The sequence below is a fragment of the Mirounga leonina genome, unplaced genomic scaffold (assembly GCF_011800145.1).
Source record: "Mirounga leonina isolate KUSES-001 unplaced genomic scaffold, KU_Mleo_1.0 Mir_171, whole genome shotgun sequence".
Lineage (NCBI taxonomy): Eukaryota > Metazoa > Chordata > Mammalia > Carnivora > Phocidae > Mirounga > Mirounga leonina.
In genome coordinates, this window is record NW_023270436.1 from 15,584,284 (window position 1) to 15,602,252 (window position 17,969).

The 17,969-nt window shown below is 46.3% G+C and overlaps 1 protein-coding gene across 1 annotated transcript in view; it reads right to left on the reverse strand.

Annotated features, from left to right (window-relative positions):
* CIT (citron rho-interacting serine/threonine kinase) overlaps window positions 1-17,969 on the reverse strand; it is a 162,954-nt gene that overhangs the window by 86,907 nt on the left and 58,078 nt on the right. Inside the window, exon 10 of the mRNA XM_035017121.1 lies at window positions 13,200-13,383. Coding sequence (XP_034873012.1) covers window positions 13,200-13,383 — 184 coding nt within the window. The remainder of the gene's footprint in view (window positions 1-13,199; window positions 13,384-17,969) is intronic.

Genomic DNA, 17,969 nt, shown 5'->3' on the forward strand with positions numbered 1-17,969 from the left:
TTTAATCAAGTTCTAGAGCTCTCACTAGCCTATTTTCTATCTAAAATCTAGCCAAAACCCACATACATACACATTTTTTCTTTTTAATCTGAGATGAAATGGGTTACTTGGCATGACCTTGGGTTACCTTTGCTGCTTCCTTTATTCCTGACTTCACTCTGGTGGGTAGGCTAGAGAAGGAGACCCAAACCCCCCAAGGAGGGAGGGATGATCCATAGACGGGGTCCCCGGTCCTTTAGTAATCAGGAGGCACCCACATGTTCACTAAGTTACACACTGACCTGGGTCAGGGATGATAGCAGAGGCCATAGCTCTTTATGCGTGAACACAGAACCAGCCCCTTCTAGAAGAACGATTCAGGGGGTGCATGATGTTGGGGGTAGGAAGTGGTCCCAAAACTTGATAACACATGGAGGACAGGATCCAGCAGTGTTTACTGTTTAAAGTATGCTGCTGTGGGTACAAAAGCTGATTGCTTATTAAAAAAAAAAAAGCATTTCTAGGTCACTCATTAATGAGGCCCAGAATCAAGGGGATATGCGCCCCCCACCCACCCACCTGCACTCACAGGAGACCCTCAGACAGCCCTCATCACCTGAGATCAACTCCCTCTTTCTATTTTGATAGCTATGTTGATGCTTGACAAATGTTTACTGTTTAGAAGTTCTAAGTACGGCAATTAAGAGCTCTTCAGGATAAAGCTGCTAAAGAAATCTCCTTTTTTTAAGAATAAATAAAAATCACACCTAAAAAAAAAAAAGCTATGGTAAGAATGCTGGTACTGAACCCAGCTTGTACCTAAGGCTGGAGGAATGGAGTGGGGACAAATGTCCTCACAGCTTTCTGGAACTTCCCTGGTCTTCAACCAGGCTGCACATTAGAATCACCTGGAAAGCTTTTATAAAATACTGATGTAAGGCAGTGAAAATACTCCATGAGATACTATGATGGTGGATCCATGTCCTTACACATTTGTCAAAACCCATAATATGCACAACACTAACAGTGAACTCTAAGGTAAACATGGACTTTGGGTGATGATAACATTTCAGTGTAGGTTCATCAACTGTAACGAGAATACCCTCTTGGTGGGGGATGTTGATGATGGGGGAGGCTGTGTATATTTGGGGGTAAATGAGAAATCTCTGTACCTTTTGCTAATATTGCTGCGAACCTAAAACTGCTCTTAAAAATATAAAGTCTTAAAACAACAACAACAACAAAAAAAAAAACCCTGATGTCCAGGGCCCAACTAGACCAATTAAATAGGAGACAGACTGTGGGGGGGGGGCCTGGGCGGCGCCATTTTATTAAGCTCTCAGGTGATTCTGATGTACAGAGAGGATTGAGAACCAGGATGCTAATCAGAAGAAAGCACCTGTGATTTCGGGTCTAGGCATTTAAAACTCATACTATGACTGTCCCTAGCATTTGGCTCGAGGTGGTATTTTGGCCAGGCCATTTGGTACTGGTGCCTTTTGGTCACTCCTTGAGTGGGGACACAGTTTTGAAGTTCATCATGGTGGGCTATGAATTTCAAGACAATGTGCAGGGCGCCTGGGTGGCTCAGTTGGTTAAGCGACTGCCTTCAGCTCACGTCATGATCCTGGAGTCCCTGGATCGAGTCCCGCATTGGGCTCCCTGCTCGGCGGGGAGTCTGCTTCTCCCTCTGACCCTCCCCCTCTCATGTGCTCTCTCTCATTCTCTCTCTCTCAAATAAATAAATAAAATCTTAAAAAAAAAAAAAGACAATGTGCAGATTTCAGACAGTGATTAAAGACTATTCTTACCCCTATTTTTAATAAGTCAATATACCATTTCCATGAATTACTTCTGTAAGAGAAACACACTAGAGACAGGTATGGCTCAACATATTTGTATTCTATTTATTTTTCATGCAGACACCTAGTTAAGAAAGCCAGAATTCCTGTCCTCAAACAAGTAGCAATGTAGGAGAGAAAATTAATGCCGCTACCTTTGTCCTTAATAATAGCATCCATTCACTAAGCACTTACCTACGCATCAGACACTATACTTGATACTTTACAAGTTACGTCATTGAACTCATTCAACAATCCTATGAGGTGGGTATTGTTATCACATGGCACTGAACCTACGGGAATGGCTTACCCTATGGCCTCTACATGCTCCCACCCCATTATGATGATGTGGGCGCAGGTATGGGGCAGCAGAACTGGGTTTTGGTTCAAAATTGGGCTCTGCAACCCAATGGCCGTAGGTTCAAATCCCGAGCCTTGAACAAACCCAAGAGAAGCAACCCAAGAACAGTGCTGCAGAGACCCAGAGGAGCAAGCTCATGGAAGAAAGGGAAATGGATCACTCAAGGGAAGTTAACTTCCATCCGTGACTGACTGAGGGCCATGCTGGGAGGTCAGCTCCAAGGCTGAGCCCAGGACAGCCCAGGTGCCCAAGAACAGCCATTCAGGTGAGTCCACAGCCACCCCCAGAAACAGCTCAACACACACACAAGAGCGACTCTTCCTCCCTCATTTGGCGACTCAGGGGTGTAATTAAATAGGAAACAGTACAGACTTTAGAGGCCCAGGCTGGTTCATGCTCCGGGCTCGATGAGATGCAGTACAATGAGGATGCTAATAAAAGAACATGCAGCCTGCCCACACATTGCTTGCCTACTCCTCCTGGCCGCATCTCTGATACACAGCGAGTTATACCCATGGAGAGAAAAGGCACTTCTGAGCAGCGGGTGCATGCAGCCAGCCGCCCACACATAGCAGCATGAAGCCAAGTTTGGGTTTTCCTCTTTTTTCCAGCTTCTATTTTCTAGAAAAATTACTCTGAAATCAACATCTCTTCCTGATATACACATCTGCTTTATAATTACAGGGGCCCAAAGAGTATTAATAGAGGTAATGGTATATGACACACGGATGGAAGGTCGGGCTCGGTTGGTTCTGCTGCAGCAGAAAGAATATTTGCTTGAAATGTGTTAGATGTGACCTAAAAATTGCTTTCCATGTAACTTCAACATTTAAGTACAAATGATAAAATGCAGTTTTCCCAGTGTCTGTAATCATCCACATGACTCAAAAAAATTCCTTAATAAAGCTACCAAGAGAATGCTTCCTATCAAAAGAGAATACAATCTGTACTTCCATCCTCAAGAAAGTGTATGTGTTGAATACTCTCTCGTCGCTGCTATAATAATTAAGATCATGCTTAAGCATCAAGCCATCCATTTATTCCCTTAGGAAGAGGATCCTAAGACTGCAGAAGATGCCCCCAGATCAGAGAGAACCCAGATCACAAATCACAGATATTCTCGAGATAACCAAGAATGGATACTTGAGTCTAAACCCAGGGAATCAAAATTAGCTCAGCTGAGGGCCCTACCTTAATTGTGGCCAATGGCACTAAAAATACATGCAACTGCAAGATGTAATATGGTGCAAAAAATAAAACACTCATCAGCATTCTGTTCCAAAAATATATTGGCTTTTAAGATTGAGCATTCTGAAATTTATGAACTAACTTTATAAGCCCATTTAAAAATACACGAGTGGTGTCCATCATGAACACTTGGAAATATTAAAAATACGGCTCTACTAAAGTTTCAGAGTCTAGCTAGCTTTGGGGCACCCTTACCTACCCATACACATCATATATTCTCTCTCCCTCTCTCTCTCTCTCTCTCTCTCTCTCTCTCTCACACACACACACACACACACACACACACACACACACAGCAGTGGTCTCCAGCTGAATCAGAGCATTTGCTTTGGAATGATTAATACGTAACTCAAGAAGCATTTATTTAAAAGCACATTATTAATGAAAGTGTAGCTACTGGTGGAATTTACTCATACAGTCCCCACCTCTAAGCCAGTGCCTTGCTCTGTGGGTTAACGCCGTACTTCCGCCTCCTACCTGGATGGCTGCAGTGACCTAACTTATCTCGTTGAGTCCAGTTCTTGCTGCCTTTCCATCCACCACACACGGTCAGTGAGAACCATATGTACCACGTCCCTACTCAAAATCCAAACCTGAAGGCCCATCCTACCTCAAAACTCAGCTCCCCATGTACCCCTGGAGCTCTACCTACCCCACCAGGCTCTGTGCTCACTGGACACCCACAGGCTAAGTCCCAGCCTCAGGGATCCATGTGGTCATTCCCCATCCCAGGTTCTTATTTCTTCACAGCCCTCACCATCATCTGAAAATCTCTTATATATGAACTTATTTATCCTCTGTCCCCCCCAACAGAATGCTAGCTTGAGGGCAGGGACCCTGTCTGGCTTGTTCAGTTATGCCACAAGGCCTAGAGCAGTATATCTGTGGAGTGAATGAATGGGTGAATGAATGGTATGCCAAATATTTCTGTGCCCCGGGCAGCCGCAGTTTAAAGGTCACAGTGGGCAAAGGAATCCAAAGCAAGAAGTATGCTGAATCAATGCTGGCACGAGAAGGCTTTCTGGCCCTTGCCTGCAAGATGCCCAGATACACTGGTTCTAGGACAGCAGCGTCACGATGACACACACACACTGTCCCCTCCCGGGGACACTCAAGCACTAGGGGGTGGGTGGGAATGCGTGACATCCAGGTTGGGCACAGCACATTTCCCCAGCACCAAGTTCCAGACCCCACTGGAACTAGATCCAACCAGAAGCCTCGAGCATGTTTTATGGAAGGAACCAGTTTAGCCAACACATCACGGACTCCATTCAGAGTAAAAAATTGGATGGAGATATTAGGACATCTGTCAGGCACCCCACGTGGAGCCTGATTCTCTCAATGGGCAGAAACTAGCAAGATGTCTTTATAAACTCAAGCAGGGACGAAGGGAGAATTGAAAGCATCCCTAGGCCCATTCTCACCCCAAAATAACAAGAACAAATATGCAATGGACCCTCACTCTGCTCCAGGTGCTAATATCACATGCTCTGTGTGTTCCCCCAACAAACCTAGCAGCTAGGCACTGTAACAACCCCCACTTTATACATAAGGGAATTGATGCTGGGAGAAGCTAAATGCCTCATTCACACAGGTGGTAAGCGGCAGAGCCTAGATGGGAACCCACATCTACCCAATTCCAAAGCCTGGGCTTTTAATGTGTGTACCACAGTTTGTGCCCCCAAATAAAGAATACTTATGTCAACTCTAAAGTTAAAAGTTGGAAAAGTTGGCCGCTCTCTGCCACTTGCAAGGTGTGCGAACTTTAAGAAGTAACTCAAGCTTCAGGGCGCACATGGGTGGCTCAGTTGGTTGAGCATCTGACTCTTGATTTGGGCTCAGGTCATGATCTCAGGATGGTGCGATCCATCCCTGCATTGGGCTCTGCGCTCAGCATAGAGTCTGCTTGGGATTCTCTCTCTCCCTCTGCCTCCGCCCTTCCCGGGCTCCCGTGGACAGCCCCCCCAAAATAATAAATAAATCTTACAAAAAAAAAAAAAAGGTAATCCAAGCTTCACGATCAGTTTCCTTATCTGTAAAACAATGGGTGCTGCCGGGATTAAGCAAGGATGTTTGTCAAGCACTTGGAATAGGGCCTGGTAGTGAATTCTCAGTAAGAGCCACTCTTTCACCCTTATTATGAGGCTAGCCCGTAGGTCCCGCACAATCCAGCTAAGTCACAACTGTTAGAGACAGGACAGCACAGTGCTCCTGGAGGCAGCCAGTGACGAGGCTAAGTCTTCGATGTGTCACTACCTGCAAGACGTCAGGAAAAGAACTCAACCCGGCTGAGACTCAGTGTTCTCATCTGGAAATGGGGTTAATGCCTGCTACCTCACGGAGTCGCTACCTTCCCAGTTGAGACTGGGAAGACCTAGTGAGATCATGCATGTAAGGCACTCAGCACAGCTCTGGGCACACAAGAAGTGCTCACTAGAGGACAGCCTCCATTAGCACTTGTGCAGAAGGAATTGGCATAGTCCTTGGCCACTTTAGTGTACTTCAATTTGACAAATGTTCTTTGAAGACCTGCCAAGGGCAACTCACTGTTTCAGGCGAGAGGTGGAAGACATGATGGTACCTGTCCCCAGTGAGCGCTGAGCAGCGTGCCCAGACACAGGGGAGAAGACGGAGGTACGAATGAAAAGGAAGGCTGGGGTCTTGGCATACCAGCCTGGAATGCCAAGTTCAGGAGTGGCCATTAATTCTGTGCACACTGTGATGCTACTGAAGGTCTGAGCAGGAGAATGACATCATCCAACTTATGCTTTGGAAGAATTCCACCCTCTGTGGAGAATGGATCAGAGCTGGGAAAACTGGAGGCAGAGAAATCGGTTAGGAGGCTACTGCAACAGTCCAAGCAAAACTCCATGAGGGGTGGCAGTAAGGACAGAAAGAAGGGCATAGTCTCAAGTGTCATCCTAGAGGTACAACTTAGAGAGAGAACCTGGCAAATGACGGGCTGGTGGGGGAGATGGAAAATAGCTTAAGAAGACTCAATTTTCTTGTCTAGAAGTGTAGGGAGAGTGGTAGTTTGTTAAATGAAACAAGGAAACCAAATTGGCACCTACTGGCTAACTGAATGAGCAAACAAGTCTATCTGTGTTGGGAGGAAACAGGACAGGGACGTTGAGAAACTGGTAGAACATCTTGGCAATAACGAACACAGGGCACATGGGGAGGAGAGCCATGAGGACATAAGAGTATAAGCCAGGAAATGAATGAGATCACCAAACCCAGGCTAAAAAGGTAACTGCTGGGACCTGAGGAGACGATGCACCATTTCGAGGACCTGAACAGAAGACAACAGCCACGAAGCAGTGAGCCCGGCAGGCAGAGAGGTAGGAGGGAAAACCGAGTTTCCACAGTGTGGAAGAGAAGCAAGCCGAAAGTCTCAAGGCACACGTGGTAAGTGACGGCATTGCATGGCAAGGTGGGAATCACTGGCTTTGGTGGTCGGGTGGAATAGGCGGCTTCTCAGCAACTTCCCCAGGGTTGGAGAGACTGGAAGAGAGGCACGGAGTGAAGGCTATTCTTGCACGAAGCTGGTCAGAGAAAGGAAGGTGACGGAGAACAGGAGACAAAAGACACGTAAAACAGAAAGAATGGAGAGCGATTCACTTAGGCGAAGGAAGAGATGCCAAACTGGCGCAGAGCTTGGGAACACATAGCACCACTTAGTCAATTACTGTCTTCTTAAGGGATCCGAGGCAACCATGCAAATTAGCATGTGTAGGCCAGCAAAAAACGCACTTGACAGATCTTTTGGAGCCTAATCTTCAGGATGGGGCTAGGCTCGTTTGGATTACATTTCCTAAAGGTACCTTTAAGACAAACAAGAAGGCGGCAGAATGGTCCTGCCAGGCCCGCGAGGCAAGCACGCACAGTCTAAATAGAGAACAGAATAAGGCAAGCAGAACAAGATGTGCTTGACTAAGGGAAAGAAGACATTGAATGAGAGGAAAGAACCCAACACAACCAAGAGAGGCAAAGGTCCGATATCTGGTCTGGATGATCGTGGAAATGGGAGCAACACAGAGCCCTGGAAGGCAGGAACCATGGGCAGGAGCTAGTTACAGGTTTTTAACTTATTTGGGAAGTACAGAAGATGCACACCTTCGTGTACCAGAGCACATTTTGTTACTGTTGCTGACTATTTTTTTTCAAAACTCGAAAGACAGATGAGGCTCTTTAGCAATAGGGATCTGGAGGTAGCATGCACAATGACAGACAGCCCTCAGCTGGAAGGGGAAAGGAAGACAGTTTTTAAGGGCAGACTCCCCACCCTCCCAAGTATTTCTGTAAAAGGGAAGTAGGACTGATTGGAGAATTCAGGCCATCTTCTGCTGGAATAAGCCATCCCCAGGATAAATGACAGAAGCAGCTGGAAATATAAAACATAGATTTGCATAGACACGGAGCTAGAGTCATCAACAAATTGAAAGCTACAGCCATAAAAATGATTTGGACCATTCACCAAATGCTTATTGAGCACCTTGCATATGATCGGCCTGAAGCCACAGTGGAGAGCAAGGTCAACACAGTTCCCTCAGCTCACCAAGCTTACACTCAAGCAAAGAACTTTACAGGAGAGAGTATATATGCATGTGTTTATCACATACACACACACACCAGGAAAGAGTCTCCAAATGAGAGGAGGAAGAAATTTTTTATAAAAAATGCAAGAGCTAGTGTACATACTCAAAAAACTTAGAGATTGAAAACAAAACCCAGCAATTAGACGGCCTGTCAGCTCTCATCCCACCCTGCCCCAACGCCACTGCTCATCATTCCCCACAGTGGGCCTCTACTTCCAACAAGCATGTGAACCTGGGGACCCCACAAATCCCCTAATTTCTCCTGTCAACAGCATTCATCCCTGGCAGCATAGCACAGTGGCTAACAGACTCTTGAGCTGCCACATTGTCTGGGTTCAACTTCTGGCTGAGCTGCTCAGGGCTGCATGACCTTGGGGAAGTTGCTTAACCTCTCCGTGTCTCGGTTTCCTTACATGTAAGAGAGGAATAACGACACTACCTTCCTCGTGGGCCATTGTGCAATTTAAATGAGTTAATCTGTGTAAAGTGCTTAGAACAGAGCCTGGTACAGAGTTGGTGTCCTGTATGGATGAGCTGTTGTTACCACTTGAACCTGCATGAAATGCTCTCTACATATCTCTCCCCTCATCCAAATCCATTGTCTTCCAAAAAGCCAAATATTTCACCCCCATTAGTGTGCTAACACACTCAGTCTCCAACACAGGTATTTACTGAGGGTCTACCATGTCTTGCGCTCCAAGGGAACCAGGATGAATCAGAGCCAGCCCTGCTCTTGAGATCACGGCCGACTTGGGGAAATGGAAAGACATTCCAACGAAGATCATCACTGTAACTTGGCAAGAACTGTGAGCTGGCATTACCCATGAAGTGTCCCCCACAAGGGACACTGCCTTCTTCCTCTCCTGATTCCTACAGCAGTGAGATATCCCATTTGTACCATGATGTTCTGCAGGAAAGGTATTTGCTCTGTGTCCTCTGGACTGTTTCACACATATATGCCTTGACTTGTTCAACTTGATGGAAGGGCACCCGTTCTGGGACTGGGCCTTCTAATTCTGTCCCTCAACCCACTCCATCCCCACAACCACCTTTTACCTGCAGGTAGCTGGCAACTGCATATTAACTTGTGGTTGGTCAGGATGTTTAAGCTTCTCTAGCAGAAAATTCCCAGGACCTGGGAGGCTGGGTTTCTGCTCTGGCATGACTAGACTACCTAATTATTGCTGATTTCCTTCCATATCCTCTCGGTATAAACAGAGGAACACTATGCACATAGAGACCAGCAAACTAGCAATAACAAAAATAATAACAGTGAGGGCGCCTGGGTGGCTCAGCTCGTTGGGTGACTGCCTTCGGCTCAGGTCATGATCCTGGAGTCCCGGGATCGAGTCCCGCATCGGGCTCCCTGCTCAGCAGGGAGTCTGCTTCTCCCTCTGACCCTCCCCCCTCTCATGCTCTCTCTCTCTCATTCTCTCTCTCAAATAAATAAAATCTTTAAAAAAATAATAATAATAACAGTGAACATTTACTGAGACTTTTCCATGTGCCAAGTACTAGATCAAGTGCTTTATGGGTTTCATACAATCCTCCCGAAAGCCCTAAGAGGAAGGGATCTTTACCTCCCCCCTCCACTTTGCACCTGAGGAAACAGGCATGCAAAGAAGCGCCAACAGAGCAAAGAAGAGGTACCAAAAACTGGTTCCCTGAAAATCTGGGAAGGCAATGGTGGAAGCCATTTTTCATTCCTCCGCTGTGTTTGGATGGCTGGCTCCAAAATGAAACTTCCAATCACCCAGAAGGAAAGGAAAGAGCCCTGAGCCAAAAGGAAGAGAGAGTGCCCCCTTCCTAAAAACAGCCTATTCAGACACTGGCATCCCACAGATTCCAGCCTCATCGAGATCTCTTTGCTCCTCCAAGATTTCCAAGTTCTCCAAAAGCATCAAACCAGCATGTGTAAAACTAGCACAAAATAAAAAACCAATGGTTTTTTCCTTCTAGAGTTTATACTGAAGGTTTACAGAAATGCACGGTTTCAGCTAGGGCTTAAATGAGACGGTATCTCCAATCTAAGAGGAAGAAGGGACCTAAAGAAATGTACCCCTGCTGACAGGGGAGGGAAGAGAACTGGGATCCATTTTATTTTTAAACCTTTAACATACATCTTTAACATATTGTAAAATTCAAGCAAACAGAGGCTCAGAGAAACACCCAAGCATCCAGAGCTTGGCGATGTGGCCTGGGTTACTGGCAGTTAAAAAAAAGAGGCACGAGACAGACACTCCCTCACTCTCCAGCACCAGCTTTGCCAGAATCCCACCCCAAAGACAACCAAAACCGGTCCTGTCTAATCTCTCCTGCTCCCTCCAACTCAAGCTGCAAGGAACGCCCACGATACTTCAGACACAGAATGCTGAGATCAAGATTCTTGCTAAGCTTAAAATAATGATGTGCTCCATGGCAGGCTTAAAAACTGTCTGGGGTCCCAAAAAAGGATCCTAAAAAGCAACCAACGATCACAACAATTAAAATCATTCTCACTACCGGAGGCTCCGTGAAAACTCCTCATTCATTCAGCATCACCTCTGAACATTTCATTCAATTCACTGGAACAGATCTGGGGTCAATTTCCCCAGCGCAGCACCACAGCATCTGCAATCTCCTAGGTGGTGTGAAGAGTGAGTAACGGCACAGGTAATCTCTGTAAATAAAAACCCGTGACGCTGAGAATGGGGAGGGGAGAAGGAGATGCTTGGGAAGAAACAGCAGGTCCCCGGTGGCAGCGGTGGGACCCCCAGAAGATGCCTCCTCCCACCTCTAAATGAATTTTGTCTATATGTCCGTAGCACTGCAGGGGCTTCTGATTAATTTCATCATTGCATCTTTTATTGAATTTCTAAATAATGATAACACGATCAGTCCAGGATCACCTGCACCCAACAGGTGGAGTGGATTTCTATAAGGATGCTGTAGGTTTTACCCGCAGGGCTGCCCGTGACCGAAGAGCCAAACCCGACAGCAAGATCACATTCAAAGACACGAGATGAAAGAATATCTTTCTGATTCCAACCCCAAACTGCCATGGCAAAGACATTAAAGTTCCCCAAAGGCAGGAATACTCCAATCCCATCTTCCAGGTAAGAAATACATGCTTTTTTGTTTGCGTGGACTTTTTTTTTCTTTTTTATGAAAATCTTATTAAGCATTCTGTTGGGGCATGAACAGACGCTCGTGTTATGCTCCAGAGAGGTATTGTGAACTATCAAAGGTGAAATAGCCTATCTTCAAATACAATGAGCAGTACAAACACAATCAACAAATATTTATTGAGTGCCTGGGCCTTAAGACTGAGATGTCGTCCCATTCCCCACCACCCCCCCACCGCTCCCCGTCAGAGAGCTTCCTTAACTGAGCTTTCTGTGAAGGGCAGATGCAATTTCAGGCTTCCTGAACGATAAGCCATTAATCACACACTGCTTCAGATCAATTGCAATGCCTAAGATCCCCCACAGCATTCTGCCTTTGCCCCCGAAATCGAATTCCCTCAAGTCCTCCCTAGTTTTTCAGATCACTAGCACCCCAAGCAAGCTTTCATTCTGAGCCGGCCAGCCCACTGCTAACCAGAACTGGAACTCTCCACACACCTCCCTCCAGTCTGATGTGTGACCTTCAGTGTGCTGCGCGTGTCCACATTAAGCTGCCCACCAACCACGCGTCCTTCAGCGTCAGGCCTCCACTTCTGCCCTGCTCTCCAAATGCCCTGCTGGGCCATTTCAAATCCATCTGATGGCACATTCAACAGCTAGCTAGCTCTCTGCCTGTACTCCTACCATCCAGATTGTTTTTGGAGTTGCAAAGCAAAGGAGCCAGAAAGACACTGCCAACGCTACCAAAATGCAACCCCGGATATTAAACCCAGACCCCAGGGAAGAAGGAAAGTAGGACCACCTCAGCACCTTTCAACATAAAAATCTCTCTCCCAAGCAATCACAGCCCACCACCCTATTTCATCTCAAGTGCCTAGTTCCCCCACGATGGTCTGAAATCTTTTGAGGAGCCCATGGGGAGACACCATTCAAGAACCAACGCATGCCTTCAAATCGATCTCCGAACTACAAGCACAACAAATCAGGAATGGACGCTGCCAAGGAGAAAATCAAATTCTGCTTGTCTCCTAAGTGGGCAGCGACTAATTACCTAACGTTACCCCGAGAGCCTCCAAGTGAGAAAGCCAGGGCATCAGGGGAATAACACAGCTGGTCCAAGACCTTCCCGGGAAACCCATGTCTCTGAACGCAGCATGTCATGGGATCACGGAACGAAGCAAGACACTGAGCTCCTACATCCACAGACGCTACTGCATTTTTACAGAAATTCCCGGAGGCTGGAAGCCAGGACCCTCCAGTCCCAGGTGCCGTGCGAATGCATTTTTCATGAGCTTTTTCAAGAACGGAGAAAAGACCTGTCATGTTGAGAGGTTTACAGGGATGTTTATACTTCCATTTTCTAGTCTCCTGGTTTGTTGGTTTGTTTGTTTTCCCTGTGAAGCCCAGTTTCTGTGAATCAATGACTCGGCTACATCACACTCCCTCCCGGTGGCTCCCGGTAACGGGTCTCTCACTGGCCACCAGCGCTCCGCCAGCTCAGAGAAGCTCAGCTGCCAGATCCCTGATCTTGCAGCCGACTTCGAGCGGAGCTGAGCACCATCCATCTGTTAGAGCTCTGGTACAGCCACTTGCAGCTCAGCTAAGCCCATCAGGAAACCTTTAGTTTATGAGATCTCGTTCAGTACAGCCAAGACAGCAACCTCCATCCACCCACCTGAGAGATGGATACACAGATGGAGAAATAGATGGACGGCTCATTTGAACCCTGCATGTTTCTCCTTCCACCAAGGATCTGCACTGCCAGATATCCCCCACTATTTCCTCCCCTGTAAAGAAGACCAAACACTGAAAAACTAACCCAAAGTACCCAATGGACAATTATGATGCTAGGGACAGGAAGAGGAACCTTAAACACAGCAAAATGAGAATATGAACAGTCTACCCACCAAAGCCCAGACAGGTAAATTGCTTCCCAAATGCAGGCTGATTAACAGCTTCCCTTCCCTGCACTACCCCCCCACCCCCCCACCCCCCCCACCCCCACCACCTTTGGGCTCTGTATGCCTCACATCAGTACCGATCCTTAGAAAGTCAAATTTTCACTTACTCAGATCTACCAAGAATCCCCAGTGCCTTGCTATACGAAAACCCCACAAACGGCAGTTCTTCGCCCGAGAAACCTGAGAGGTTCAGCTGGCACGGAGAGGATGAAACCCCCGAATTCTTCTCTGGTTCATCAAAATTGGAGGTGTCATCATCAGACTTGAGGGTGGGAACGAAGGGGGGAGGAGCTGGTTAAAGAAAAACAAGAAGAGAGGGAGAGAAAAATTCAGACGGATTCAACACTGTTGCGGAGAATCGTCTTGCTCCTTCAGCACTGCAGCGTCTAGCTCCCACAGGCAGACCCAGCCTTGGCTCTGACAGCAACAAGAGATTAACCCCTTCTCTGCCAACATGGCCACCAGCCGGCAGACAGGCTGCCTTCCCCGAGGGGGGGGGCGGGGGGGTAAACTGAAGGAGAAACTCAAACAGGTCACTTAGTGGAACAAAAGCACTTTGGGGAACTCATGGGAGCCGGCTGTTCATTCCGGATATTTCCAGAAGGCTTCAACAGAGCATCAGGCTGGCTGGTCCAGCGGCTGACCCACTCCTATGTATTTCTTCCTCTGGACAGCTCTAAATCATCAATATTTAATGTTAATCATTGAAATAAGATGGCATTTCTACATTTCATGCAATGAAATGAGAGAAGGGAGCAGGAAAGAGGACCTGGGAGGCATGTAACTCACGTTAGGATAGCACTGCAGTCTAACTCATTCATAGCCAGAGGAGAGTGCTCAGAGCTCTTATCAACCACTTTTTTTTTTTTTTTAGTTCATTATCATCCCTCCTCCCCACCTCAGTCATGCCGCCCAAATTCACCGCAGTTTAATCAGCATAATGAAACACCAGCCAAATAAAGTTCTTCCCGATGATTTACAGCACCCCTGCCCCCTGATAGTGTAAATGCACCGATGGACGTCTGCGTCCTACCTCGTTAAGGCATGACTCCAGGCTAGGGGCATCTTACATCTTCTCCACTTTCTGCAGACCTACTAAGCTCTCTTGGTCAGGGAGGGGGACACTGGGCCATCAGTCACCAGGAGGCTGCCCATTGTGGTGGGCTCCGGGGGGGGTAGCGGGCCAGAAGCGTTACCATGGCTGCAGGCTGAGGCGTCTGTGGCAAGCCGGCCGGTTGAGTTGGGGAGCCGGGCATCACAGCCCCCGCAGTGCAGGCTTCATGCTCCCCACTCTGTGCGTGCTCTGGCTGGAACCCCACCTGGCCGCCTGCGTGGCAGGGGCCAGTGCTGATCCAAGTGACAGAGCAGCATGACTCACTGCCGGAGCTCGCTACAGCGCCCCCTAGGACCCTTGTCACGGCCGGTCACAGACCAGGCTTCCTTTTTAACTCCTTGTTTTCTGAAGCAGCTGTGCACCAGACAGAAGCAGCAGTCTGGTTTCTGCTTACAGACTCCAAAGAATCTGGCTGTTTGCAAAGTACCCCAGTGACAACCACATCGAAGCGGCAGTGCTGGGGAGTGAATGGAGAGGTGAAGGGATGGTGTGGAGGGGGAGGGAAGGAAGCCACAAGGAGGAGGTCTGGCTCCTCCTGGGAAGAGCAAAGGAGCATTCGCAGGGCTTCAAGTGCACTGAGACGAGGTAAGAGATTGAAAACGTAAAATGCACTACCAGGAAATTATTTAACACCTCCAAGCTCTCAAGAGAATTTAAAGCTTCCCTCTTAGTATCAGAATCTACTTGCTTAATACTTTAAAAATTAGCTGATGGAAAGAAAAATTACATTGAATGCTTCAGCCCACATCCTGTGTGTACTTCCATCAACATAGACTAAAATCCAATCTGATTTCAACTACCCAATACTTTAAGAAAAAAAAAATAATAATGGAAATTACATTTCGTAAGGATCAGAAAGAGAAGTTTTCCATCTCAAAAAACTCAGATAAAGACTGAGGAAATGTATGCAGTTTCACAGATGATACAAATATGGAAGCGTTATGACTGATGGCACATTACTTGGGGATCTGAGTGGGTTCAAATCCCAGCTCTACCACTTACCAGCTCTGTGACTTCGGGAAAGTCACTTAACCTCTCTGAGCCTCATTTCCAACATAGAGATAAATTCCTCAAAGGGCTGTTGGGAGGTTTAAATGGAAAAAAAAAAATCTATATAAAGTGCTTAGCATATTCCTTAGCACACAGTAAACACTTCATAAAAATCACCTATTATTGTTATTGCTCACATGAGATTCATGTTTATGACAGATCTTGCAATTAGTGAAGGCTGGTGAGATACAGCCCAATCTGTGTTGAATCTTCTTCTTCCGTGCTCAAAGCACGCACACACTCATGTGGATGTTTGTGTTTATCATATCATCTTATTTCTAGCAGAAGTTTAATTCCCTTTCCACTATATACTAATTTATCTTTGGGAGACTAAAATAGAATCCCATATAATTAATATAGGGGTAGGAGCCACCCTCTGTGAAATAATTATGATTTAGAAATTCTGTACTATAAAATAAGATTTCTCTTGAAAACTCCATCATGCTCAAAGCCAGCCCATATGGTCGAGATTAGAAAAACGGCCAGACAATCTTCAATAGAAGGAAGGAAAAATCAATATGAAATACACCAGCTGGTAACAGGTGAGATAGTCACAGGATGGACTGAAAGCCAGGGATATAAACCTCTAGACAGGTAGTCAGTTGACCTCAACAGTAAGGTCTGAAAAGAAGGGCTTATAGGAGCACCTGGGTGGTTCAGTCGGTTAAGCATCTGACTCTCGATTTCAGCTCAGGTCCTGATTTCAGGGACGTGAGATCAAGCCCCGCACTGGGCCCTGCACTCAGCTGGGAGTCTGCTTGAGATTCTTTCCCTTAGCCCCTCCCCCTGCTCACACTCTCTCTCTCACTAAAATAAATAAATAAATCTTAAAAAAAAAAAAAAAAAAAAAGGACTTATAAGGGCCACATTTGGGCAGGAAAAGAGCCACAGCCTCAAGCCAAAAAGAAATGGACAAACTGGAAATTCTATACCCACCAGAAAGTGACAAGGATGCTCACCCTTGGCCAGGACCCGTTGGGGGAAAGAAACAGGCTGGCGATTAAAACTGTAATCCCAGCTAGGGTGTCTGCATTTATAGTAATCTGTATAGGGTGGGAACTACAAAACAAGAAATTTGGGGCGCCTGGGTGGCTCAGTCGGTTAAGGTCTGCCTTCGGTTCAGGTCATGATCCCAGGGTCCTGGGATCAAGCCTCACATCGGGCTCCTTGCTCAGCAGAGAGCCTGCTTCTCCCTCTCCCTCTGCCTGCCTGCCACTCCCCCTGCTTGTGCACTCTCTCACTATCTCTCTCTGTGTCAAATAAATAAATAAAAAATCTTAAAAAACAAACAAATAAGAAATTAACATCAGTACTGGCCTAGGATCACTGAGCCCTTAGGGCACTGGCAGACACAAAAGGAGAACATCTTGTGGAAGCACTTCCACAATCCAGGGCACATGGGACAGACAAACCAACAGACACACACACACACACACACACCCTATTTGAAAGGAATTCACACACAAAAAAGTAAAAACCAACAACTACACATAACGAGGAAAAAGAAGCCACCCAAACTACCATGGAGGACCATCATCACATATAAGAAATGGGAAAATTAGACTTCCAAAAACTGCAGATAAAAGAACAATCTAAAAGGGGTGCCTGGGTGGCTCAGTTGGTTAAGTGACTGCCTTCGGCTCAGGTCATGATCCTGGAGTCCCGGGATCGAGTCCCACATTGGGCTCCCTGCCCAGCAGGGAGTCTCCTTCTCCCTCTGACCCTCTTCCTTCTCATGCTGTCTCTCATTCTCTCTCTCTCAAATAAATAAAATCTTAAAAAAAAAAATTTTTTTAATAAATAAATAAAATAAAATGGGCCATAAAATTAATTTATTATCAAGGTAAATAAGTAGAAGCTCTAATAAAAGAATAGGATACTCTGAAAAAAGGACCACACACATTTGAAATGAACCAAACAGAACTTTAAAAATGAAAAGTACTGTTATTGAATTTGAAGTTTAAAACTCCCTGAATGCATTAAATAGAAGATTAGACACAGCCAAAGAGAAAATTAGTGAAGTAGCGTTAGATCTGAAGAAATCACATAGAATCATACTTCTCAAAGTGTTATGTGTAGACTGGCAGCATCAGCATCACCTGGGAGTTGGTTAGAAATACAGAATCTCTGGGGCGCCAGGGTGGCTCAGTCGGTTAACTGTCTGCGTTCAGCTCAGATCATGATCTCAGGGTCCTGGGATCCAACTCTGCGTTGGCTCCATGCTCAGCAGGGAGTATGCTTCTCCCACTCCCTCTGCCCCTCCCCCCACTCATGCTCTCTAATAAATAAATAAAATGTTTAAAAAAAAATACAGAATTTCTGGCTCTGCCCCCCCATCCACTGAATCAGAACCTGCTTTGTAACAAGATCTGCAGTTGGAGAAGTGCTCACATGGAATGCAGCACAGAGACAAAGAGACAAGACATAAGAGGTCAGGAGACAAAGAATGAGAAGGTTCAATACATATCTTAACAGGTGCACCAGAAAGAGAGAGTGAACTAGCTCAAAATCTGGATGCCACATTTTGAAAGGATTATGGGAAACTTGGTCAAATCCAAGACTACCAAGTATATGACCACACCTATCTTTGGGGGCTAATTCTCCTCCTTCTTGTAACTTTTTATGGAAAATGTTCCTTTTTTGCTCTTCATAAAATATAATTTTTCTGAGCAGCCTGGATGGCTCTGTTGGTTGAGCATCCGACTCTTGGTTT